Raw genomic sequence first — 16,062 nt, forward strand, 5'->3', positions numbered from 1 at the left:
ACTTAAATTACTGTATATCAGTACTTTAAGTATTCGAAATAAGTGATTAATTAGCGTTACTCGTGATAAATTTCTATAAGAGTACAGATATATCTAAAAAATGAAATACCAATTTTTATTGTTCATATGCAATGTTCAAAAAATTATTACAACGTAACATTAAACAGATGAAAATAATATAGGCAATTTGCTATATTGGATTTATGGAACATATTAACACATATTGCAAAATACATATACATGTGCTTTCTATCTATTCTTGTAAATGATGATATTAATATTATTTGCGCATTTAGATATATAAATATGTAACAATGTTGCGTATCTTTTGTGATAACATGATTGAACATTGATGAAATATCCCATTCGTTTTTCTCCTGTATCTTAGATTATATTAGGAAAAACTACAACAAAAAATGAAACACACAAATTAAAATAATGCAGAAAATTATTAAAAATAAAACATACTTATATAAAAAAATGTGTTTATCATAATCTATTTATCCTACGTAAAATTGTTGAAAAATCGCCAAAAGTAGGAAAAAATTAGAAGATTAAAATATAGCAAGGATATTATTGTTCATATTAATAACTATATTATATTATATATGTATATATAAAGATAATATTATATACATAATATATATCTATATCGGCCAATAGAGCCAAACGCGATGTTATTGCGAAAATTAAAAATCTTAGGAATTCGTATCTTATAATATGGTTGAGATCTCAAAATTCACCGTGTTCCTCTTTTAACCCCCCTGTAAAGAAATAAGCGAGAAAAATATTGGTCTGAAAGTCGGCTGAATCGGGAATAATATTATACATATATATATTACATATACGTATATAAAGATTATAATAATTATAAAATAATAAAACTTCGTTATGCAATAAGAAAATCATAAAATATTAAAAAGAATATAAATTGTATTAAAAAAAATTAATTTAAAAGAGTAACAGAGAAGAGGAGGCAAAAAGTTAATGAATTAAATTGTAACGATGTAATGCAATTTAAGATTTATTTGCAAGATAGCGATATAATAAAATTATGTGATTTATACATAGTTAATGTGATAATAAATTTGTCAATAAAACAGATCACAGCAAATTCAAAATAAATATTTGAAATTATGTTATAGTTTCCAAATAATAAAAACTGTTTACATATATATATATATATACAAAATTATAAGATTTAACAAAGGTCAGATTTAAAATTTTTCATGAAACACACAAATTCCATTAAATTGACTATTAAACGTGAGACTACTGGAAGAGGAAAATAAATATATAAATAAGTGAAACACGTGTGTGATATGTAATTGTGTAAATAAGTGAATAAATGTGAAGTCTAAAAGTTGTGAAGTGTAAAACAGAGTTGTATTTACAAGACTCTATAAAATATGCCTATTGCATTTTTCACAAGACTTGCGTGAGTTGCAGATGTAGAAGCAGATATAGGTAGTTGAAATCCTTAAAAATCTTTTCGAAAGCTCTCTACCTCACCTCGCAAATCGAAACATTCGAATTAATATCCACTTGCTGGACGGAATTGAACTGCACCAGAACCAGTTCGTAAGTCACGATAGTTCCAGCAATCTAAATCATTAATCGTAATCAAATAGAAATAGATTAAAAGCTACCCAATTATAATTTAAAATATTCTAAATTGCTTCAATAAATAATATTTAAAAAAGTTTTTTAACTTTATTTTTTTTAATTAAGTCTCAAAAATTATATTACATAGAAATATTTTCGAATTATTTTTTAAGAAAACAAGATATAATAATTAAAATAGATAAATATTCATGTCTCGATGTGAGATTACACTTACGGTTAATACGAGACTTCTCGTTACTGAGAAAAACTTCATTCCTGTCAAGCTTATATTATCTGTCGTTACTTGTGTCAAGAATCTCGAGACCTGCGCGACAATGTGCACACTTATATACGAGTAGAAAAAAGATGAAAAAAATTATTTTTTAAATAACATGCTGCTATTTTCTTTCATTCGCTAATGTATCACGTAATTAATTAAGTCTTTCTAAATATTTCTTGAACATAGCTTTAAAACTTTCATTTAATAAAATATTTTTTAAATTTATAAATAATGTTTAAAAACTGCTCTCAATTATGAGATATAACTAAAATTATAACGAATAATTCTTTTGTAACAAACCTCGCTGCTGTAACTAGAACCAGAAACGCTGTACAAAATCGGTGCTGGCAAAAGAGATTCATCGTGAATAGAAGCCGCGTATAAGGATACCGCCGTTGTTCTTGCTAGTAAAAAGCCGAAGGAGAAGCAAAAATAGATCTTCCGCACAAGACCCCGTATTGGACTGTTAAAAAATGAATGCACAATTTTATGCAAACTTATCTGAAATTTTTTCTCGTAAAATCCATTTTTTAAAGTTATCTTGCATTAATATCGTAACACAGAAGCGGTAATAATATTATAAATAGACATAAGTGAAAAATTTTAGATTAGTTTTTAGGAGAAATTTTCCGTTCAAAAAGGGTTTTATGAAAAAAAAAAAAAAAAAACCGTGAAAGTATATTAGCAATATTAAAATGGTACATATATGTATGTTAGATATATACTTAAAGGAAAACAGCAATTGGATGCAGATGAAATATAAGTCGATAGCAAAGGAGAGAAGCACGATGGTCGAAATGTGAGAATCCACTCTGCGTGTCAGAGTCGCCAAGTGATTATAGTCACTCCTTGCTTCAGCCCACCACCAGTCCGGCATCGCCTTAACAACGATATGATACTAACAATAAGTTGTTAATAGCGACGAGAATTATTAATAAAAGTAAATAAATTTCAATTTGATTTTCCTCGTAAATATTTATAATATTGTATGTTATTTAAATTAATAATAATTATATATACATGCGCGCATGCAACAATATACATATATATGTATTTTAATAAAAAAATGTAAATGTTATTAACTGTTTCCTTTCACAAAAAAATATGGTTTATTATATTTCGCGTGTATTTTACCTTTCCCCGTACCGAATACAGTCGACTATTTAGTTGCCTGAATTGATCTGCCAGAGCCATGCTAAGAAGACTAAGAAATAGATCGACAAAGTTCCATGAAAATGTACTAAGAATATTTATAGTTTCAACCACGATTCCCTTCCAGAGACTGTAGGATATTCTTGTGAAGACCTACATCAAATTGATACATAAAACATAAAAAACCTATACAAAATTAAAAATCAATAATAATTGAGTTCACATATTATAATCGCTTTTTATGCAAGCTTCAAAGGATCTTTTTCAATTTAGTGTAATAAGCGAATAAAAATCGAAAAACTTTAATTTTTATTCGCTTTTAAAAATATGTTTAATTATATAAAATACAATATTAAAAGCAGTATTTAAAAAATGCAGTATTAAAATATAATTCAAGTAATCTATTTAATATATTATTATATTACCTGAGGAAATTGCGATTGGAAATAAGTACCGATGACATCTGCATCGCCACGAAAATCGGCACATTCTATTGCATTGATGTATGCAGAAAGCACAGCAGCGGTGTGTTCCACTATTTAAAAAATTATTCGATGCAACATTCAATTATACATATAATAAACAGAATATTCATTTTAATTACTTTTGACGTTTGACATCGAGTAAATATAAATACATATGTATAGTAAATGTATAGAGTAGTAAATTATTAATAAGATATTCGACGACATAATGTATATCATTTTATTTACAACAAATAAATTATCTTGACATCAATGGTAATTAAAAATGATCGCAATCCGTATTCTGTTAATTAGAATAGTACTCACCTAATGCAAGCAACATGACAACAACAGTTACGATTTTGAAACGAGTTGCGAGAGTGGTCTTCGAAATTACTCGATATCTGGGAGCAAGTTCGCGCTCGAGTTTCTCCCAAGTTAATGCCAAGCAAGGCCATTGCCATGCCAATCGTACGAATAAGACACCAGTCACGCACGATGTAAAGTAGAAAACAAACGTCGCTGATATTTGGGACAAATGTCACTTTTAGTTCTACTTTGATAAAAATGAAGAATGTGCATCAAAGTTTGCATTTTTAAAATAACTTACTCATTTTGGTAGAATTTAGTCCTGTGGAGAACAATCGTAAAGTATTAAAAATCGTCATGAAGAGCCCTGCCAATAAAACAATGAACGTGTAGAGAATCTTCGGACTTCGCCATGTAAATCTGCGAGAATTCGGAGTACGTGAGACGCGCAAAGTTCACAACTGAGAGACCACCATGGTAAAATCGAGAAAATTTACTCACTGTCTTTTCGAAATGAGTATTCTTTAAATAATTTAATTATGCACTGGCAATATTTATTTCTACCTACCGGAGATACGAAGCATCCGATTTATTGATACCGTACATCGGAAGCATGGAGAAACATTGGGCCAGCATGATTATTGGCCTTATCGATGCATATAAACTATCAGTAGATGGATTGAAAGTCTGCGACGGTGGTACAACAGTCGCCAGCACTAAAAATCACGATGGTTAATCAAATAATCCGCAAGTGTCGAAATCAATCACGAACGATTAATGCAAAAGAAAACCAAAATCGAACTTACTTTCGGGTGCAACCACGTCGGTCTTTATAGGATCGAACCTACGCAAGTTACTCTTGGGCGATCTGAAAAGAATTGCTCTTACACTTTGAACATATATTATCATCTAGCAAAATCGAATAATCCATATTCAAGATTTATTAAAAAAAAAAAAAACAGATCGATTACATGAATAAAAATAAAACACATTTTTTTCCATCTCTCTTGGTAGTGGATTAAGAGCGCGCTCTCTTATTATCTTTCAATGAAAAATCAGTATTAAAACTGATGTTTGAATATGTAATTTAATGTTGAAATAAAATGATGCGGATAATTTATTCAGATCTGTTGTAAAACAATTTTCCAATATTGCAACAAATTTAGACAAATGTGAATTCTGCTTCTTCTTCTCCTCTAGTTTAACTATGCTTCATTCTCAAGATGTCAAGTCCATACAACACAAATTTTTTAAACTTCTTTTTTCAAATTAGGAATTTTGTATCACTTGTCCTCGAAGACGCACCTTACACAAGGCACGCTGCAACTAACGTTGTGTACGCTACGCGATCGCATGACGGACAGAAGACAGAACTCGTTATTTCTAAGCTTTATCGTGCAGCGAAATGACAGGGCGAGGGCGCTTTATAAACATCGGAGACTCAATAAATGTCCACTTCGGACAGCCAGTAGAAACTCAAGACTAAGGCCTCATGCTCGACAACGAAGCAAGAAACTTGCGCACAAAGAAGAAATAAATGCGTCTTCGAAAAAAGTTTGACGTCATCGTGATACATAGTTATAAAAGGGAATTAAGTTTATAATTCGCTATTCCAAATATTTAATTTTCAAGAATTTTGATATTTGAAATTTCAAGGAATTGGCTTCTTTTTTGAATAAATATTAAATTAAATTTATAGAACGTTTTAAAAAATTTATCATAAAGAGTAATTTCTATTTAATCTCTTTCAATATCCTCAATGATTTCAAAGATATTAAAATAAATTCGTTTAAAGAAAAATTTTTTAAATATCTTTCAACTTTTGAAAAGTTTAATTTCTAAAATCACTTTTATAGCACACACACGAACGTAATTATAAATTTACACTAAGAAAACTATTTTATGTTTGTATAAAATTTTCAATGTATGTTACTGAATTTGCACTCTTGTTATTAAAATATTAATATAAAATATTTCGTTTACGTATTATTAAAGTTAGAGCGAAAAAACCTCGGCATGTAAAATGTGCGTAACAATTCAAGATAATTTATATCACGTAATTCGCTTACACAAAATTAAAAGAAAATAACATATACATAATAATATTATTTATAAACTGCTCAGAAAAATGACAAAAATTTTTAATTTATGTTAGTCAGGAGAGACTTCAAAAAATCTGTATGTTGAAATGAAAAGAAGAACAATATTCATATAAGTCACATAAGATCTGTGTAATAAAAGGATTAGTTACAGCTAATTCCAGGGCAGGTTTAGTCGCAAACTGCGCGATTATTAGCCGAGAATGCCCTGTCATTATATTGAAATGTTTGCACGCAGCGGGCTTTGTTAGAGAAGGCGTTTATTTGAGAATCATAATTGGTAAATCGATTTTTATTATATAGAGTGCTTCTTCGCTCAGTCTTTCCTGAGCGTTTCATCATATATATTGCTTCATTTTTCCTATTTATTAAATTAAATAAAGTCGATTAAAGCGCTTTCAATTAAATAAAAATATATACTAATATATCATGTTTGAATGTCTAAGAATCTAAGTGTTAAATAATGCATATATATTTCTTGTTTATTTTACTAGTCGCGTGATAAAATTTTAATTCTGTTTTTATAGAAATATTTTTTATAAATTTTAATATAAAATAAATGTAATATTTGAATGTTAATATTTGACTTACTGAACATTAATTGTAGTAGGTTGCCCAGATTTTGCAAGATTCCATCTTGAATAAAGCATTTCAGTGACACTTCTGTTATCTTCGCTCATTTCTATCCTGTTATGTTATAATTTTCTTAACAATAAATCGCACGATTTCATCAGAGTTTCTTCGCATTCTTCTAATTAAGATCAAGTCGGCAAATATTTCTAGAAACTTTAAAAAGAAATATAGTTTAAAAAGGTGGTTCTCTTAACGTATTATTAATCAAAAATTAAATCATATATAACTTCGGGAAGCAATCAAAGAATACATCATAAAAATTTTGCTCATTTGCTATAAAGTATTATTAAAGTATTTTTGCAAAAAATACATAAAACTGAAAAAAAATTGACATAAATTTGTTTTGCGAAATTGAGAATTCCCAACTTGTAAGAAAAATTAAAAGATTTGTTAAACCAGTCTTCACATATTTCGCCAATTTCGAATTAAAGGCATGCTATATAAAAACACAAAACTATCTCTCAATTTTTATTGAGTGAGATTGAATAATTATAAATTTTTTATTTTATAAAAGAATTTTATAGTTATAACATTTTTGCGAATGCCGTAAATTTTACTAAATAAAATCTTGCTAATCACTTTTTTAATTCACGCGTCTCTTGCAAAGCGATAGTATAATACGTAAACGGAGAATATATAAGTATGCGGAAGATTAGAACAATGAAGCATGCGTATGTCGCAAAACAATGTCTGTCGCAGCACGCGTTTGGATGTGCACTGACAGTTGTGGAGGAAACTACTATAACTTATGCGCTTATTGTTTCTATCCAGTGTCTAATCTTTGCTTGCATAGGCCGGAGAAATAACAGCCTCCCATGTTATAACGATTCGCACCTGTGTGTGCGGCGATTTGACACACTTGACACGAACCGCATTCATTGTCGCTCGTAATAAAGAGGTACTCAACTCATGTGCTTGCGCCATTTACGATTTACATATCTATATTTTCTGTCGAAAATTTAAATACGCGAATATTTGTTTCAAAAAGCTATACCTGACGGGTATCATTTAAAATGTATAACAAAATATTTTTCATTTACAATGCAAAGTAATGAATAACAAATGTAAAAATTCTTACAATTAGATATTTTTTATATTATTTATTATTAATCTTATCAGATAGAAATCTAGATGTGATTAATAATAAATATTTAATTTTTTTAATATTAGATTTATATATACAAAATAAAATTGAGTGAGAATCGAATAATTCTACTTAATATTAAATATATTATGTGCACTGAGAGAACACGAGGCTTAGATAAAAACTATTTATCATCAGCGATGATAACCGCTTCAAATACGGAAGACATCACCTGCCAACTCTCAGGATTAAATGCATATGAAACGCAAGTTTTTATACTGTTTACTCAATAAGTCTAACGAGTTGTTTTATATATGTATATATATATTGTATATAAAATATTCATTAAAAAGATACATTTATCACTTCTTTTTATCTTCGTTTATTAAGAATGTACGAGCTGGTAGAGCTGAGATAAGAACTCAATGTCGTTGCAAATGTCAAGCACAATTATGATACACGACATCTCTAAACAACTATATTCAACAAATCTCGACTATAAATGAAAATATTATGATTTACAATACACACATCAAATATATGATCACATACAAATTCTATTTATAATATTCGGTAACATACCTGCGTAAAAACTAAATTTATAAATCACAGTTATTAAGATCGGTGAAAAATAATTATTATATATATAACTACGCAGTTGTTTAATTAATAAATCTGTAAATGTATCTATAAATAGATTAAAAAAAGAAAAAACAAATTTAAAAAATTTGCTGGTTATTTATGTAAATGTTAAAAAATCAAGTTTGATCAATATGGGACTTCTTTTTATAAAAGATGCAGTCTGCATTTAGTATGATTATAGATTCAGACTGTATAAATATGTTTAAAATATTTATTTATATAAATATTTATGAAAACTGTGCAACTAGCAATCACGTGTTAATATTATAATAGTTTTCCAGGTAATGTTGAACTCGTATCACATAAAATGAGTCACTCTCTGCTCTTTTATACGTATATACGTATGATAGAACCATTTCATCTTTATTCCAGTCTTCCATGGGCATTTTCCGGGACGATGCACGTGTGGACAGTCTTGTCTTCCTGACAAGCTGTGCAAACGGAATTTTTTCAATGTCACCACACACGCACATACGGACATATACGCCTGCTGCTCTTTCTCTGATACGTACTTTTCGCATGCATGTGTATATTGCGACTTGTCTCGCATAAACTGGCCTACTTTAATATCCTTCCTTTGTATTATGCGCGCGTATTAATGACATCGAATCGAAAAGATAATGGAACTATTTAATCTTCATTAGTCTTCTGTATTGTAGGTTTTCTTAGAATTTTTGTTTTTTTTTCAAATATTTATTATGTGATGCGTCCTTTATATCACGTAACAATTTCAGTAAAAAATGTATATAAATGTTGCCATTCTTGGCAATCTGTTCGATTTCTATTTTATGTTTAATTAGATTTTATAAAAAATAAAATACTCTTTTTTACAAAAATAAATAAATACATAGCATAATAAAATAATAAACATAATCTACATATCATTAAATTTAATAATTTCCTCTGAGCAAACGCGTAATTAAATTTCAAGATCGCAATCAAATTTTCGACGATGACCGAGAAACATATTTAATTCTAATTTCACTGTAAAATTGCAAGAGTAAAATGTCAAATAAATTAAATGTTTATCGTGTAAAACAACGAGCTTAAAATACTAATATTCCCAATCTTTTAGGAAGAAGGAGATTGCGATGATTGGATTGTGTCGTAAGAAATTTGTACGTACGAATCAAAATTGTGTATTGTGTTCCCACAGGTAGAAGTAATGTACACATCGTTTTACAATCATGTCAATCTTCTCCGCGCGCACAAGTTCTCCACACAAGAGACACTATACCATTCACGCACAAAGGCCATGAGGATACGCGACTCAACCGTATTCTAATGTCGCGATCGATCTCTATTATTTTTTTAACGATAATCGCAGCGGTATCATAGACCGTTTCAGCGGAGCAATCGCGAGGGAGCGATCTCATTATCGTATCGAATCGTTGATTTACATACTCTGAATTATTTTGCTGAAAAACACTAATCGCTTCGGATGAATCGAGTCCATTAAAACTCGCACTTATCTACAAATCCACAACAACGACCACCGTTATCTCGAAAGCGTAATTACCATTATTGACTATGAAAAACAGGTACGCGTGAAAAAAAAAAATATAGTACATTATTGATGCTCGAATCTCTGTTTGTGAAAACGCGGAGAGAAATAACGCGTAGTTGACTCTTAAACTAAAGCGTCGTACGATCAAAAAGCGCTGTACGAATTTCTGATTAGAGAGATCATTATCAATATTGTTGCCTATCACACGTGTGATCCACAATTCTTAGCGTATTTATCGAGAGTTTTATTCGATATAGTATATGACTGAAATATGAAAAGCGATAAAGCCACGCCACATGTATGACCTTATCGAGAAAAAGAGTTACAGGTAAATGTCAATTATTTAATTGTATCCACCGTTTTTGTTTAAAAAAGCGTGTTTAAGTTATACTATTATTTTCTCAACTGCGCTCTTCTCAATAAATTCGTAAAGATGGATGCTTCGACGTTTTCAAAGAATGTTGATACATATACAAGTCTAAAATCATTTTATTTCACTGAAACAGACTGTATTCTCATCGCGCATATACTTAAGTTTTGTTAGATTCCTAGCTTTTTGTCTAAAAACCTAATTTTACCCTAAACTTTATCTCTCTCCAACATAAAAATGATATTCAAGGCGCAAACAAATGCGAGATGAGAATCAGACGGCCGTAGGTAGTAAAACGTACCTTAAAAACATCGGACTAATACGATTACACGTTACAACGCAATACGTGCCTATGTACAGACTTAATCATACCCTAAGAACATATCTTATTCATTGATTACACTAGTCATGCTCGTGTTCGTAAAAATTGAGGACAACGCCGAAACGGTATCGACTTGAAAGACGAGTGAAACATATCACCCTCAATATATCTATATGTACACATGTCCGCTATCATGCGCAATTACACGCTATTAATCGCTTAATTCCATCTGTACAAATATCTAATTGTGTTTCGGCCACTAGAAACATGTCGGGGTTTGTAGGTCGCTTCTACAGTTGTACAACGTTAATGAGAAGGGACACTCGTTAGGTAACGAGTACTCAAGTTAAACGCGCAACATTAATGAAATTATGCGACGATATTGTATTTCATAATTAAATCTTACAAGCGCTTTCGTAACAGTTTTCGCAATAAACGTATAAAAAAAAAATAATGACCGTAATTCCTCGGAATTAATTTTACTCGAAATATCGCGGGCGAAAATATCATTCCATATTCATTGAAATTGTGTCAAAAAAATCACTTATCGGGTCTCGAATATTTTCTCATTTTGCGAAAATCTTTGCGATAGAATTTATTAACAAAGAGATGGCATTTAATTTCAAAAGCGTATAGAAATTACGGCCATATTAAATTTTGAAATTCTCTTTGACATTTTGTTGATGGAAATTTTGAATGAGATCATTGTTTGTTAAAATCTAACTTCAACTAAATTAATAAATAAATCTGAATTTAATACAGCGATATCATACGTAAAATGAGTACGTAGTTTTAGAAAAAATGCCAGTTTCTACTATATATTTCATATTGATTTATAATTAATACTCGTATTGTATCACGGATATTATATATATTAATGCCAATATCAATGCCGTTCTCAATTATTAAAAGCGTAGTTCTCTCGCTGCATTATCCATATAGGGCGGAACTTGTAAAATTTAATAATAGCGCAAAGTTTAAACTGGTTCCATAAAACCTTTTTGATGGCACATGTTTTTCATTGGCTCCTTTCTCGCGAAATATTCATCGATAATCGCATATAAAATAAAACGGCTTTAAAAAGTAGAAACTTTGTTACTCTATTATATTATACATATATCACAATATTACTGTATTTTTTAACGGTATCATTATTATAATAAAGCCAAAGCTGAGTCAAGCATTATATTTCGCCGATTTTAATACATGTGCAATATATGCCTCAAGCACTGTGTAGAGAAATATATAATAAAAATTTTCAATTATTTAACAGAGAAAATATTTAATTGCCCAATATATAAAATGTGTAATATTTGAAATACACTGTTCAAACTTAGCTTAGTAATTTTTACATTTCAGAAAGAGAAAGGAAAAAAATTTCATCTTTTGTATCATTTACTGTGAATCGAATCGTATCTTTTACTTTTATAATCTGAGAGAATTATAATATCTCACACAAGCTGGGATTTTCTCTGTTTAGCGAAATTAATCTTGCCAATATTTTATTATCAAATTGTAAATCAATCTTACCTTAATAACGAAAATTATTGGTTTTCTTCAATCAAAAAGTACTTTGAAAAATTCACTGTAAAAGTAAAATAAATTTATAATTTGTAATAATTTACTTACAAGCTAGCAATTTACATAACAAAATAATAAAAACCATATTAAAAAGAAATTTTAAACTTTAGGTACAATCTCTTTCGTAGTCAAAAGTGAACATTACAATTTAAAGTCTTGCATTCTTACATTGAACCCTTCAACTATAATCTCCTGTCTTATGGTTTCCTTCGAGTCCAAATTTCTTTCTCATTAAATTTTAACATGTTTTTGCAGAAACAACAAAAAGCGCGTGTTCCGTTTGTCGTTTACACGCGTCAGTCAATACATTCTATCGCTACAACATGAGTCAAGAAGCATAAATGAGAACTTCGTTCACAAAAACGGTACGTGTTTTCATCATGTTCTCGTCGATGTCATCGATGATGCTCAGGAAGGCTGTCTTGTCACGATAACAAAATTCGCTATGAAGCCTTGGACATGTCAACCATGCTGTTTCGAGGTACCCGGTATGCTCGGATCTTGTCCACTGTTATTAGAATGATCTGCAACATATGGGGGATTCAAGTTTTCTCGGAACACACGTTCCGGACAACACAGAAATGCTTCAAAAATATGCAGACATCAAAAAATCTAAAACATAACATTTTTTGCGATAAACTTTTTCTATTAAAAAAATTGCAATGTGCGAAGAAGTATGTTACAATATTTTTGTAAATTATTAAAGCATAAAATTATAATAAACAAAACATGTCGCGATATTTGTATAAATCATTTAAAAAAAGCATGGTACATAGCACATAGGACGCAACAGTCCATGAGAAGCACGCAATCACAAAAATATTTTATATTTTCCTTAATCATTATTTATTATATACAACTATTTTACAGTCTTTTGATCGAGATCGTGAGCGGTTAAGGAGCGTGAATTGACACCTGTGTCAGTGGACATCTCCTCAAACCGATCCGACAGATCGGAGAGGCCGGTCTCGGCGTGTCGGCCGAGGATGTCCGGTAACGCGTTTCTCCTGCCGGTCCTCCCAGTCGACAGAAACTCCTTAGAGTTGTCGCCATGCTCGTAGGAACCGCCTGGAGTGACCGAGCCGCTCGTCACGTTGCTCGCATTCTTGTCGTCGGGTCCATCTCCGATCTCTTCGGGGCCCACTGGTCCCGCTCGTCTCGGTGTCAGCATCCTCAGCACTGAAAATAGTCGGCAGTCTTTTTTTCACGCTTAATTACTGTTGCTTTCAAGCTCACTCAAATCATTCTTCATACATGATTCTCTACTCATTATTCAAAATCTTCAATTAAAAAATTATCTTTTTATTAACTTTCAGTAATTCTATAACTGTTTATTGTTTCTTTTAGATTCATGCTTCATGTTTTAATGTTTTAAGGATATATTATACATATATGCATACACATAAAGAATTAAAAATATTATTCTCACATATTCATTCGATGTTATTACCTTTTCTCTTTATGTATTAACCTTTCGATTAATTATTTCTGTATATTTTATATAGAAAATATTAAAATAATCATAATACTATATCAAATAACATTATGCGACTAAATAATAACTAATAATCATAAACAATAAAATAAAAACAAAAGAATAAAAAAGAAAGACAATTATAAACAGTCTTATAGATAAATATAGATTAAAAATTTTTAATATATTGTTAATTAGATTCCAATATAACTTACTAATGTTAATTTTCACAGATTATAGCAATCTATTATCCAGTGTTAATTAGGTTTCACAGACTATAACAATTTACAATCTAATCGAGAACCTTAAGATACGATAATAGAATCAATTGAGATTGTAAGGCCCGCTATATATAGACATAAGAAATTTTAATGCATTCAGTGTGTGCTAAAATGTACATGTATACGTAATTAATTAAAATCCTTTAGCAATTATGTGTTTACAAAACTTAACTATTTTATTCTACTCTCTATTATTCTATTCTCACAATTGAATAAATTATATACACGTACATAGATTAATTATAAGTTATGCTGTGATATAAAGATTTTTTTATACGCGATAAAATTAATTTAATTTAATTTTAAACTATTGTGTAAATTATAATTTAGAAAAAAGTAGTACAAACTCTTATGGTAAATGCGTTGCATTGGAACGCGTCATAATTAATTTATTATCATTTCCAGATCTTGTGTACTTTTTGCATTTCTTTCCTGCATCATAACATGGCAGCTTAGCTCGTTTACATTCTCAATTATTGAGGTATTTTAATTACATTTCGCGCTTTACGGCACAAATACACGCGAGATCTATCATGAGAAAGCATAACATTGTGAATAAAGAGTAGAATCTCCAATACTTTTGTGTTATAAGTACTGTGTAATAAATGAGAGTGAGATTGGTGATTAACGAGAAAAACATTTCATATCTTTCCAACGTTTAAATCGATATTAAAGAAATATTAAAATTTAGATTTGTCGGGAATTATGATTTCAAAATTATTAATTTATATTTTTTCTCATGCTTCAAAAAAAGCAGATTCTCAGTTTTCGTAAATGATTTTTGTAACAAAAATCTCCCTATACATAGATAAATTTGGCATATCTTAATCTTTATGTAAAAAGGTCAACATGGTTTAAAGATCTAAGATTAGATTTAAAAGACTGATATCACAATGTATAAAATTGTGCGTCTTTGTTTGATGAGGGTTTTATGGGGCGAATAAATTCTCTGCGAGCACTCACCCGTGTCTAAACTTTTCGTCGAAAGTCGGCGCGAGTTCGAATGTGTACGCAGCGAACAACTAATGTTAAAACGTTACCTTCTTCGTCAAACGATAGGTATTCGCCATCAAGAACTTTATCAGCCTCCTCACGAGGTATTGGAAGGTAACCCATATCTTTATGAGATTCGGAAACCGTCGCGATAAGAAGATTGTGAGATACGACGATGGTGATCACGAAGTCCACTGCGCAAAACTACTACTTCGAAGAGAAGCTCGATACAAGAAATGAAGCCCGAAGTGCTGACGTTTAATTACTAATGACTAATGACAACGTCAGTATGTATACACAGCTGACGATATACATACGTATACTATAGGTGTACCAAAACTATCGTGGAAACTATCTTAAACATATTAATTTGGAGTTGATTTAACGAAAACTTGAAAACGACAAAACATGAGCATCTTATATAATTTTCATCCTTTCGATATATTAGATACTTCGATAATTAAACTATAAAGATTTTTCATTAAAATTATTTTTTACAAGTACCTAACTGAAATAAAAATATCATCGTCTATTAATAGTTTAAACAGCTTCTAATTCATTTCTAGATTTTTATAAATGATTATATAAAATTATTAATATCTCGAAAAATTGTTTTTTTAACTCGTCAACAGTTTTTAAAATAAAGATAAAGCACAATATAATTTTAAAACGTTGTGTATATATAAAAATGCATATTGCATATATCTTCATATTTGTTATTAAAATAAACATCGGTGAAATAATATCGCGTATAAAGTCATCACAGTCGTATTTGTTTCCCCGTTGCTTTATTGCAACGTATGCAATTTGCATCTCAAGTGTGTAATTTTTACGTCATCAATACACAAATATCTCACAATACGCAAGTGTAATACAAATAATTATAATTATTAAAATAGAAAATATTGATAAAATGAGTCACGAATTTCAGAAAAACATGTTAAAAAATAAGAAATATAAAAATAAAAAAATTACAATTTAATTTTTATTCTAGAATGCGTGCAAATTTTTTCCGCGTTTATAATTATATATTTAAAAAAAAATTTTTAATTAAAACTTGTTTGAATATGCTGTTTGAAAAAAAAAACAATAATGTTATGTAATCTTAATGTACTGTTAGTCTGCTTAATGCATTTTTTCGAATTATAATGCGCACTTTAATTTGTTTCTATGCAGTTTGTTATATGCAGTCAACCAAAACTGTAGATATAATATGTTTATATCATAATAGCGGTGCAAAATAAATGGCTTCGTAAAGTGCTTATG

At 29.7% G+C, this 16,062-nt stretch overlaps 2 protein-coding genes across 4 annotated transcripts; both read right to left on the reverse strand.

Annotated features, from left to right (window-relative positions):
- Nucleotides 1–24: 24 nt before the first annotated feature.
- On the reverse strand, nucleotides 25–7,568 carry LOC114945346 (gustatory receptor for sugar taste 64f). Of its 3 annotated transcripts, XM_029321512.2 has the most exons (13): nucleotides 7,122–7,568; nucleotides 6,501–6,695; nucleotides 4,617–4,678; nucleotides 4,379–4,526; nucleotides 4,112–4,230; nucleotides 3,829–4,023; nucleotides 3,463–3,572; nucleotides 3,020–3,190; nucleotides 2,611–2,765; nucleotides 2,186–2,348; nucleotides 1,841–1,930; nucleotides 1,513–1,605; nucleotides 25–404 (listed from the first exon to the last, which is right to left on the reverse strand). In XM_029321512.2, the coding sequence occupies exons 2-13, from the start codon at nucleotides 6,587–6,589 to the stop codon at nucleotides 390–392; spliced, it is 1,410 nt and encodes a 469-aa protein (XP_029177345.1). In that variant the 5' UTR covers nucleotides 6,590–6,695; nucleotides 7,122–7,568; the 3' UTR covers nucleotides 25–389. The 3 variants fall into 3 exon arrangements, with proteins under 3 accessions (XP_029177345.1, XP_029177346.2, XP_085338203.1); XM_029321513.2 differs by lacking the exons at nucleotides 6,501–6,695; nucleotides 7,122–7,568 and adding an exon at nucleotides 5,116–5,371; XM_085482077.1 differs by lacking the exon at nucleotides 25–404 and having other exon boundaries at nucleotides 421–1,605; nucleotides 7,122–7,567.
- Nucleotides 7,569–9,391: 1,823 nt separating this feature from the next.
- On the reverse strand, nucleotides 9,392–15,243 carry LOC114945189 (uncharacterized). Its single transcript, XM_085482210.1, is given in 4 exon segments — nucleotides 9,392–12,572; nucleotides 12,964–13,227; nucleotides 14,767–14,811; nucleotides 14,814–15,243. Coding segments are annotated over 4 exon segments (477 nt in total). The 5' UTR covers nucleotides 14,920–15,243; the 3' UTR covers nucleotides 9,392–12,510.
- Between the last annotated feature and the right edge of the window lie 819 nt (nucleotides 15,244–16,062).

Source organism: Nylanderia fulva, unplaced genomic scaffold (assembly GCF_048542155.1).
Source record: "Nylanderia fulva isolate GAGA-0341 unplaced genomic scaffold, ASM4854215v1 Scaffold2, whole genome shotgun sequence".
In the NCBI taxonomy this organism is placed as follows: Eukaryota; Metazoa; Arthropoda; class Insecta; order Hymenoptera; family Formicidae; genus Nylanderia; species Nylanderia fulva.